This window comes from Ailuropoda melanoleuca, chromosome 12 (genome assembly GCF_002007445.2).
Source record: "Ailuropoda melanoleuca isolate Jingjing chromosome 12, ASM200744v2, whole genome shotgun sequence".
In the NCBI taxonomy this organism is placed as follows: domain Eukaryota; kingdom Metazoa; phylum Chordata; class Mammalia; order Carnivora; family Ursidae; genus Ailuropoda; species Ailuropoda melanoleuca.
The window spans coordinates 41,726,833-41,737,441 of record NC_048229.1 but is presented as its reverse complement, the minus strand read 5'-3'; the positions used below and the strand labels follow the sequence as shown (position 1 = coordinate 41,737,441).

The 10,609-nt window shown below is 43.9% G+C and overlaps 1 protein-coding gene across 1 annotated transcript; it reads left to right on the top strand.

Moving 5' to 3' along the window:
- Positions 1-72: 72 nt before the first annotated feature.
- On the top strand, positions 73-9,312 carry CEBPG (CCAAT enhancer binding protein gamma). Its single transcript, XM_019792783.2, has one exon. The coding sequence runs from the start codon at positions 5,865-5,867 to the stop codon at positions 6,306-6,308; it is 444 nt and encodes a 147-aa protein (XP_019648342.1). The 5' UTR covers positions 73-5,864; the 3' UTR covers positions 6,309-9,312.
- The last annotated feature ends 1,297 nt before the right edge of the window (positions 9,313-10,609 follow it).

Sequence of the window (10,609 nt, the reverse complement as noted above, 5' to 3'; positions counted from 1 at the left end):
CGGCGTCTGATGCAACCTGCCGGCAACACCCGGCGGGGCCGCTGAGCTCATCCCTGGCCGCGGCCCAGAGCCGCGGCGCCGCTCGCCGACCCCCGCGCTCCCTCCGGGCGCCCCTCGCCGCCGGCCGGGGACGGGGCGGGGCGGGGGACGAGGTGTGCCCCCTCCGGAACCCGGCCTCTGTTGAAGAAACGGGCAGTGGTGACAGGCCAGGCGCGTATTGGCCCCTGGGGATGCAGGGTGTTCCCCGGAACAGCAGTAGGTGGACCGTCTCTTGCTGTAGTGCCACATCGGATCTTGCCCGCCCCTCCAAGACCAATCGGTGAGGGGAGGCGAGACTTCGGTTCAGAAGTTAGTACAGCGTTCAAGTGGGCAGGGAACGCAGTTGATGTTTTAAGTACAGAACTAACCCGGTGCTTACGTCCGGAGCTGTAATTTGAATATCCTGCACTTCACTGCTGAACGAGGTTAGATGAACGTGCAGCAACCGCAAGTGGAATAGAAAAGAGAAGGGGCAGAAACGGAGCGCTTCGCTAACCTGTCGCAGCGAACACAGTCAAGAACATAGCTAGCAGAGGTGTCTAGGTGAAGAGGATGGAAATGCACGTTTGAGGGGGAGGGATCATTTTTATTCTTCAGAAGATGTAATTGTTTGGTTTGCTTTGTATCCGAGGTTTATGCTGTAAGCTGGCACCTTAAAACGTGTCAGTTTCAGAAAGGTTTTCAGGTTAGTGGGTTACACAAAAATTGGTAGTTCTCTCTCGGAGCCTACACTCAGTGAATCCTTATGGGAAGAATTTGCCCTTAAATTCAGATAGGATACGCGACTCCCAAGTACATTTTGACAAGAAAATACTGTAAGGGCTTGCTTTACTTAGAAATTGTGCATCTTAAGGTTCTTGATACTGAGAAGTTAAAATCTGGTCAGCTATTACCACTTGATCAGTATTGGGGATGAACTGTTCTTAAAGTGGATTCTCTGTTTCTGGGAAAACTTACTATAAACAAGGCTAAGTAGTTACAGGATGCCAGTGAGCTGAAGAATTTTTCGATTTCTTGATTCCTGCTTCTGGTGGGTGCACTTGGCTGATTCAGTCATTTTTAATACCTGCCTGAAAAACGGGAGGAAACAAAATTTCCTTTTTTCAGAATATCCTTTAAATTCTCCAGAGCACATCATGACTGTCAGCAGTTGTCTGATCTTGGAGAGGTGGTTTCATCTGTAGGGATTTAAACAGCACATGGTGAGTCCCTGGTAAAGACAAATAGGACGTCATGGGGCTGAATTTGGTCTTACGGTCTAGGCTTGTCTCACCCGATCACAGCAGTGGTGAATGTGGGTAGCCACAATCCCAGGTATATTGTATATTCTTGGGAGCGAGTGCTTCCACAGGTTCCTGTAGGTATGTTGGTCTCCTACCTTTTTGGCTTTCCAGCCCTATCGGTTAAAAAAAAATTTTTTTTTTTTAGTATGAGGTGTACTTATAAACAGTGTGTGTACTATTTTTTTGTATATTGTAAATCCTACCAAAAGTAGATTAAAAAGATGATGGTAAAGAGAAATGAACATACATTTTCTCCATACTCCAGTGGGCCCCTCATGCACTCCCTGAGGGATGTACCCTCCTTCATGGACCCCGTGTTGGGTCATGGAGCAAGCAGTGGCAACTAAATAGAAACGCTGCTCATTTAGGTGTGTATTGACTTTGCTTTTACCCTGACATCACATACAGTATAGAGTTGTCAGACCCTGGCAAGAACTTGAGGTTACTCACTGGAACACATAACTGGGCTAAATAGAAAATAAAGGTTCTCAACTGAGATGAAGCAAAGAGCAGACAAGAAATGTTCATTGTATAGACTGGGCACTCGAAGTAGCAAGTGGAATTGTATTTTTATTTTCCTGTACACCCCTCAGAAAGACAAGAACTTAGGGTAGGAAGACCATAATACCTTGCTAACACTATTGATTTAATCATGGTTATTTTAAGAGAGTTCAATTCTAGAGAATCTCATTTTTATATAGGACATTTATAAAAATAAATGTTTTCTCTTAGCCTCTGAGCCAGTATTTGACAAATATTTCTCCAGCACCACCACTCTATGGCTAACCCCACACAGGATGCTGGGCATATGGATAGGAAGACAGAGTCCTGCCTCTAGCTTAGTCTACAGGGAGCCACATTATAGAGCTGGAATTGACAGAGAAACTGGGGGAACAAATTGGAAAGCTGCACAAAGAAAAATGAAAGCATGACCATTTAGGGGGTCGGTAGTGGTTTGATATTATCGAGGTGTGAAGCATAAGGGAGCAAGGGTTGGCGAGAGATTGAATACCTTCAATTTGATCCTGGGCACTGGAGCAGGTTTGAGTGCTCGATTGCTCTGGAGGCAGTGGTTGGAGGGTGCACTGCTAAACCAGAGGGGATGAGTGCCCCTGGGAGATGATGTCAGCTGAGGTAATTCTGTGGTGTTAGGACAGAGAGGGATGGTGGTTGTAAGTTCTTTGGGGAGTTGAGTGGGTAGAATAGCTACCAGTGATTGTACAGATTGGGAGTAAGGGAGAAACATCTATGAATATTTTGGAGTGTAGACGCTCACTGAGGCAATTTGAGTTAAGAATTCATTTTGGGGAGCATGGGGAGGAATGTTTGGTTGTACATAGTGTGAAAAAAAAAAAGACAGGAGGATTAGGAAAATTCTTGACAAGTTTACCTTCCCAAATGAAACTTGAGAAAAATTTGTTTTACTCATTCTAACTGTTGAGTGTTCAGTGTGTTACTGATTTGAATGAACACTACTTGAATTAAGAAATTTGAATTTAAAAAAATTTTACCCAATCAGACCATCTTTCTTAAGATCCATTGTTATTTTGCAGCATTGGCTCTCAGACCTCAGTGTCAGCAGAATCACTTGGAGGTCTCTTTAAAACAAGATTGCTCAGCCCTGTTCTTAGGGCTCCTGATTCTTATGTCCGGGACAGCCGGGGAATTTGCATTTCTGACAAGTTCCCCAACGATGCTGCTGCTGCTGGTCCAGGGACCGTACTTTGAGAACTGCTCTTCAGATTTTCTCCTGCTCCCTGCTTGAATGATTCACATGCAAGGAAACGAGGCACCACCCTGCTTCCTGTAGAATGAACTTTGGAATAGTACTTGCCCACATAAGGAGCCAGATTTTCACTTAGGGTTGAATATCCAGATTTGAAATAAACTAATTCTTTTTTTTTCCCCCCATTGTAGGTGCTCAGTAAATGTTTGTGGAAGGAACAAAAGCATAAATGACAGTGGAAACTGTAAAAGGTGTAACTTTGGAGGCAGCTGTTTTGCTTGTGTAAAAACAGAATTGATAATCTGGAGTTAACACTTTTGGACCACTTGGCCCTTTGATCCCCTTTACTTGGTTTATTTTCCTTAATGGATATTTTTTCACCTAAAACTTACTTTCTTGGCTTTGGTTGAGGAACTTAAAAAAAAAATCACTTTTGAGTTCTTTTTATCATTTCCAAGTTTCCTTGCTTACATTTTTACCAATTTGATAGTTACTCTTTGTTTTTCAAGCCAAAGGGCACATTTTCAAAGTCCCCCCTACTATGTTCAGCCTAGTACCTTAGCAAGATGAATCAGGAGGTAAAAGCTCTTCCCCATTCCTGTATCTTTGGATACAGAAATGGGCATGGAACATCACTGAATTTGGAGCCTGTATTAAAAGTTTTTAGTGATTTGGGAATAAAAAGCAGAGCATAAGGGAGAAGAAGAGAGTTTTTAGTGACCGAAGTTCATGGTATATTTTCAGAGTCAGAAGGCATCTTACCATTCTGCATCCCTCATTTGCAGTTGGGGAAATCGAGGCCCAAAGAGGAGAAGGGATGGGTCCAGAGCAAAACTGGGGAAGCCAGAGCCAAGACAAGAATTGACCTGGTTCCTGCTCTGTACCTTTTGGATCATTGTTATCTTTGAGCTGTCTGTAGAAATTAGCTTTAAAGATTAAAAACATAATTGGTGTATGAAAAATAAAAAAGTTAAATAAGACGACCATGATCATGATAGTTGAGACAATCCCAGGAGAAGTGTTAAAAAAGTGTTTAAAAGTCGACCAAAATTCTTCTGCTCACTTTACACCAAATAAGTAAGCAGTAATGTAGATGGCCGCTAACACTGTTAGTGCTAAGGTGGCCCAAATTAATACTGAGCTACCACTGTTTAACTGGAAGAAAAAATAGGGAGCATAGTAGATTATCCAGGAAAACTGTGGCATGTCCATTATTGAAGATAGGGTAGATATCCATCCACGGTTTGGAAGGAAGCTTTCTCTTTTGCCTTAGTTTTGAAGTGAGAACAGTTGACCCACTTACTCAGGGCTGCAGGCATGGGTTTGAAAACAATGGAAAGTAAAGATAATACGGACTTTTGAAAAGGAAAGATTTTTAAAAGCAGACCAGTGAACAGTGTTTATACAAGGAGTGCCTGGCTAAAGGTTTGGGTGAAGCTACTGGTGTTTACTATCTGAGCTTTTCCTAAGAACTGTGAGATGTACTCATTTGAGGCACTTCGTAATTCTGGCTCCAGGTTTTTTCCACTGGTGTAGGTTTAGCAGTTTCGTGAAAAGAGAACAGGATAGTTGCATGGTTCGTAACACTGCCTTCTGGATTTCCAAGAGTGCTGTTGTTTCTTGGTGGACATGGCCCATCCGCTGAGTCAGTTTGTCTTGAAGTGGCCTCATGATCGGATAGGTATGCTTTTGACACATCTTGAGGCAATTGTAGTGACCTAGTTGGATTGCTAGTCATCCAAGTATGACTAGTTTCTGAAGCTGTGGCTTCATTTCTTCGGGCAGCAGTGCAGGACGCTCGAGAGTTGGCATTCTGGAACTCTGAGCCGTGTCTGCCGTGTCAGGTGGGTGCTGGCCCAGTCTCTCTGGCTGGCCTCAGCCCCATTCTTGCTCTTCCTTGGGTGCATCAGAAGGGCTTTTGTTTCTTTCCTTGTGGTTTCAGGTTGCCTATGTTGAGATGTGTTTTTAAATTATGTCAAGAAGGAAAAAAAACCCCACTGTTAGAAGCAGCATGGTGGGATGGGGCAGCACCCGGAGGTCCCAGAGCTCTGAAATCTCTGATCCAAGAAGCTAACTTAGGAAATCTATGTAAACTATCTGTGAGGTCATTAAAAACAAAACAAAAAACGGGCCCCGCCAAAGTCTTTTCAGAATATTCCATAAAGATGTACTCCAGGAGAAAAGTCTGATCCTTGGTGACTCAGTCTCTGCATATCGGTGTAAGGAGCGTGCAGTGATCCTGACGAGTCGTGGAGATCGGGCACTCTGCCGCAGGATTCTGTTCTGACGTGAGCCAACAATCGAAACTTTGTCCCCCCCTTTCTTTGCAGGTGTTTCTTCTATCATAATTGAACTCAGGTTTTCCGTGTTTCACCCAAACAGCTCAAATTTCTCTCTGGCAGATTGCCAAGTGCTATTCGTTCCTCTGTGCTACCTAATTAGCGGTATTCTTTTGTTTTTCCTTCCATTTTTGATAACAATCACAGACGGACAGCACCCTCAGGGATTCAGGTGGACTGAATTTGGCCTTATGGTGCTCCTGTGCTAACATACCTTTCTAAATGAAACGATTGAGACTTCTGAAACATTGGAACAGTCGACAGTTGCTGTAGACTGTCAGCATAATCAATTAACGTTGGCCTGCTGTTAGCTACATGCGAGTTTTATCTCATTTGATCTTGTCATTTCAAACATTTTAATGCAATTTATTTTTTAACTAGGTGCATGTGAAGATTTCTTGGCAGCTTCGTGTGGAAACCATTGATCACCTTGCCCTCATTTCTGCCTGTTCTGTGTCAGCAAGAGAGAGTGCCCAAATGAGCAAGATAGCCCCGCAGAACAGCACTCCGGGAATAAGCGTTATTCAGAGTCAGGCTCATGCCAGCGGCTTACAGCAGGTTCCTCAGCTGGTGCCTGCCGGCCCCGGGGGAGGAGGCAAGGCCGTGCCTCCCAGCAAGCAAAGCAAAAAGAGTTCGCCCATGGATCGCAACAGCGACGAGTATCGTCAGCGCAGAGAGAGGAACAACATGGCTGTGAAAAAGAGCCGGTTGAAAAGCAAGCAGAAAGCACAGGATACACTGCAGAGAGTGAATCAGCTCAAGGAAGAGAACGAACGGTTGGAAGCCAAAATTAAATTGCTGACTAAGGAACTCAGTGTACTGAAAGATCTGTTTCTGGAGCACGCACACAACCTCGCAGACAACGTGCAGCCCACTAGCACTGAAAATACAACAGCGACTTCGGATAATGCGGGGCAGTAGACCTCACCCCTTCCACACGTCACAACTTGTGGCTCGAACGTTAAAGGTGTGATTTCCTACACCACGCAGATCGATGGCCGGACATTGTCTTGTTCCATTATTCAAAGATCCACTGAAGGTTGTTTTCTAGGATCAGCACTGAAGAGTTGATTAGCTAAAAATGTTAGCCATGTAATTTGAATATCTAGTTTTAAATGGCATGGATTTTTTTGTGGGGATAAAACAAATTTTTTAAGGTATATGGTGGAAAAAAAAAAAAAAGCCCTGGACCTTGATGTTCTTCACAAATCCTCACATCCCAATAAATGCTTCTTTTGTAGGTTGATAAAAGGAGTGGGGAGCTGGCAGGGCCTGCAGGAGGGTCTTGGTTTTATTGGAGATGATTAACTAGCCTACGAGAAGTTGAATGCCATCTGTGTTAATCTGTTTGTGATTTTTCCCCTAAATTATGTATTAAAAATCCTTAGGGCTATAGAAATCAATCACTTTGTAATTTGGAGTGATTTTATGTATAACAGAAACCTTGTTTTAGCTGAATTCGTACTGTTTTCCCCCAACAAGTCTAAGTTTTTGAGTAGCAGTGCCAGGTTAAGTAAATTCCATTGTGTTTTAAAGGCAGTATACAGCCAGTTGGCTTAAAAATACAAATAATTAGGAAGCAAATGGGTTTCTTAAAGGAAAGCACATTAGAATTACTCTTTCAGGATACCTTTGAGTTATTGGATTGGCATTATTTTGTTTTCTAACAACAAAAAACCCCCAAGAGTTTAGAGAAACTTGTGTACCACAGTTTTTGTTTCTGTACACGCTGTTCAAGTAAGTAAATATTTTTAAAATATCATTTTGACAGCCAAGTTAGTAGACAAACGCCTTAACAGTTTGCTGATTGGGGTTTAGGTGGTTTCTCCTGTGTCCAAATATCTGCAAATGGGGCCAAGATTTTTAAAGGTAAAAGTTTCTTGTGAAGGATCATTTGGCATTTGATCTTAACCAGGTGATTAGAAAAATACATCATCAACTCTATGCCATCTCCCAAAATAATAGTCTAAGAAAACTTGAAAGCGTAAAGTTTAATCTTTAATTTATTTCTCTTAAATACATCTTTTTATATTGTTTTTTGTGACGTTTCTTTTTCTGGTTAGTGGGCTCTTCTAGACTTTTTGTACCACTGCTTCTGTTTGTTCATTTGTATGCTTTTGTGTCCCATAAATTATTTTAGAAAGAAAATACTGATAAAACTCAGGATATTGACATTTTTGTTGAGACTAAAAATGGCAGTTGCTAAAGTCGGGGATTGCTAGGGTCTGGTTTATATCAGTGTTGGTGGTTTTGATTTTCCTTGCTGATTTCCCTCCCTCCCTCCCTCCCTCCCTTCCTTCTTTTTTTAGCACAATCCTAGCTCAGATTTGTTGGCTTTTGTCTGTCTGTGTGTGTACATGTGTGTGTGTCTGGGCTGCTCTTGACAAGGGACTGAGTCACATCTGATTAAAAAGTTTGTGTTACCAGGTATCTTATTTGAACATGGTCGCTTAGTTTTTGGTCATTTTGTTTCTAATTAGGACCTGGAACAGCGTAACCAGGATGTGACTCAAGTTGCACCCTGGGGTTGGTTCAAGAGTGCTGTCTGTGCTCTTCTGGGCAGGCGACAATACCGCCATGACCTGCAGCTCAGCAAAGCCTTGAGCCTCTTCCGCATGTGACTGGAACCCAGTGTTGTTCCACGAGAGCCACTGTCCCAGGAGGGTTAGCTCCCCGCAGAGCCAGGAGACAGGATCGAGGTTACAGTTCCAACACCGGTTTCCTTTGGGTGGAGTATCAGTCTACTTCTAGGCTGATAGATGTTTTGACCGACTAGGAGGTAACCCACGCAATCCTACTGAAACTTTAATAGCTGATTGATGTTATGTAATTAACCTAATTAGAGGTGCTTGAGGTCACTTGAATCTTTAAGCGCCTATAAAGGTGTTACAATCTCGTTTATTAAAAAAAATGTCTTTCAGAAATTGATTTCCCTATGGAATTTATAGTTTCCCATTATATGAATTGACTTAACTGTCTTGGAGAAGAAGCTTTAGGGAAATCATCAGGGGTGTGCACTTGATATTTCAAATCCGAACATAAGATTGAAACTTTTGGAAAAATTCAAGCTTTCCTGTTACTTCTGCAAATCCGAACTGTAGCACAAGCAGTCATGTGTGCAAAGAACAAAAATGTTAACCGTTGTCTTGACTGTCTTACTGAAGTAAGTTTGGGAATGAAAGTCTCTAGTTTGATAGATTTATCAGTATCAAATTGAGGGAAACCAAGTATGGGGAATGAGTAAGTTTAGAGCTTTGGGAATTGCAAGATGCCTTTTGTAACTTCTATAGGTTACATATGAGCCGTTAGGATTTGATCTGCCTTTGCCGGCAGGTCCAGTGCGTAGGAATTAGGCTTTAGTGTAAATGTCTAGCTGTATCTGAGTCATCCGAGGCGGGTGCCTTCCGGCTGGTGTGGGCAGCGGGTGGTGAGATCAGAGCAGCTCTTCTGCTGTCAGGCCCCCTGCGGTGACTGGAATGTGAGCTCAGATACTTGGGACATTGTTACTAGGAGGTAGTAAGACAGTAATAAAATACGACCAGCTGTTTGAAATTTAGGTCACAAGTGTGAAATTCTGAAATTTACATAAAAAAGTAGTATGTGCAATTTAATATTTGGTATTAAAAGAAATCAGCCTTTGATTTTTCTTAGTCCCCATTAGAGGGCATGAAACTTTGTACCTGAACAACCCAGTTAGCACTCAGAGTGTTTTTTGATGCCTTAGAAATAGGAAGCAATTTTTTGTTTGACAAAAGCTAGGGAGGAGAAAGTCCATTCTATAGCTGTTAGAGCTGCCTCTCAGGAAAAAGTCCTTACCTTGTTCTTTTTGTTCTTGGCGTTCCTCAGTTTGTGAGATTACTCTATTTTTTTAAATATAATTTTATTTCTTTCAATGAATTTGAAATAAAAAACTTTGGAATAATGACTGTATTTCCTGTGGGTTTCTTTCTGTTCCTATACCGAGGAAGTGGTCCCGATGTCCAACAGCCCTGAAGAGCAGGCAGGTGCTCGGCCGTCTTTCCTGTTCCCAGGGCAGGGTTGAAGGTCGCTGAGGGTGGGGGGCAAGAGGTACTTTTGTCCAAGCCTAGATTTCCCTGAATGGATGGGAACATACAGAGTGCCTCTTCAGTGCTGTTCTTTGTTACGTGGTCTAACCAGAAACGTGGGCCAGGGTGAGAAGGCAGCGGCTGGCACGCCTGCTCGGAAGCCTCGTGTCTCCGAGGTGTGTGGTTTCCATTCACACGGTGGGAGGAGAAAGGAGATCTTGAGGCTTTGAGGTGGACGGGAATGTCGAAGGCCATTCCAGCAGCACAACTGATAGCGTGTACCTCACCTTCAGTAGGTCATGCCATAGACCGTCCGTGCCGATGGACGAGGCGATACCGAATCCGTGCTGACCGGAGTGTTTCCAGGGAAGACGGCATTCGGAGACTCTTCTGTGATCCTTCGGCTGTTTGCCTGTCTCGGGAAATAGGTTTCTACTCACTGCGTCTTAACGACAATTTTAACACAAGAATTACTCCTGTGGGTAGTACGTCTTAGTTTACAAAGCAGAAGTAATTTGGAAGCCCATAAATAGTTTGTCTTGGGGAATTTTAGAGAGAGATGATTTGTGAAGGTGCCAGCTCTTTTTCAATAAAAGCACTTTTGGACCTGCTCTGTCACTGCCTGGGAGTATCTCGAGTCCGTGTGCATTGTACTTGTACTCAGAGGAGACCGCCGACCCCGAATAGTCTCGTACCGCCACTCCTTGCGGAGCCCTAGGCCTGGAAGCTACGCAGCGGTTCCCCGGGGGATCCGGGCTGCAGAACTGGGCTCGGAAGCGAAGGGGCCTGTTGTACTTTGCGTGTCGCCGGAATGACTACGTCTGACAAGGCCTTCCCACATCACCACCTTTCCGTTCTACCCCCTAAATGTGCTCCCCTCCCTCCCCCATCGCACAGAACCATCGTCCTCTCTTGCCTGGACTTGGTCTCCCTGGACCACTGCCTGCTCTCCAGAACCTCCTGTCATTCCCCACTGCACCCAGAGGGAGACCCAGTCTCCTCGTGACGTGGCTCCCTTGATCTTGTGGACTTGCTCTCCCCCATCCTCTGTCCCGTTACTTTGCTTTGGCTGTAGGGCTTCTCCAGGCTCGTTTTACTCCAGGCCTCCTTCGAACAGCTCACGTCCGATGCCTTCTCTTGTCTCGCTTTTCCCTTTCACCCCTTCCTGTCTCAGCC

Excerpts from the sequence above, each read along its gene's own strand:
- CEBPG (XM_019792783.2), top strand. The coding sequence starts at position 5,865 with ATGAGCAAGATAGCCCCGCAGAACAGCACTCCGGGAATAAGCGTTATT.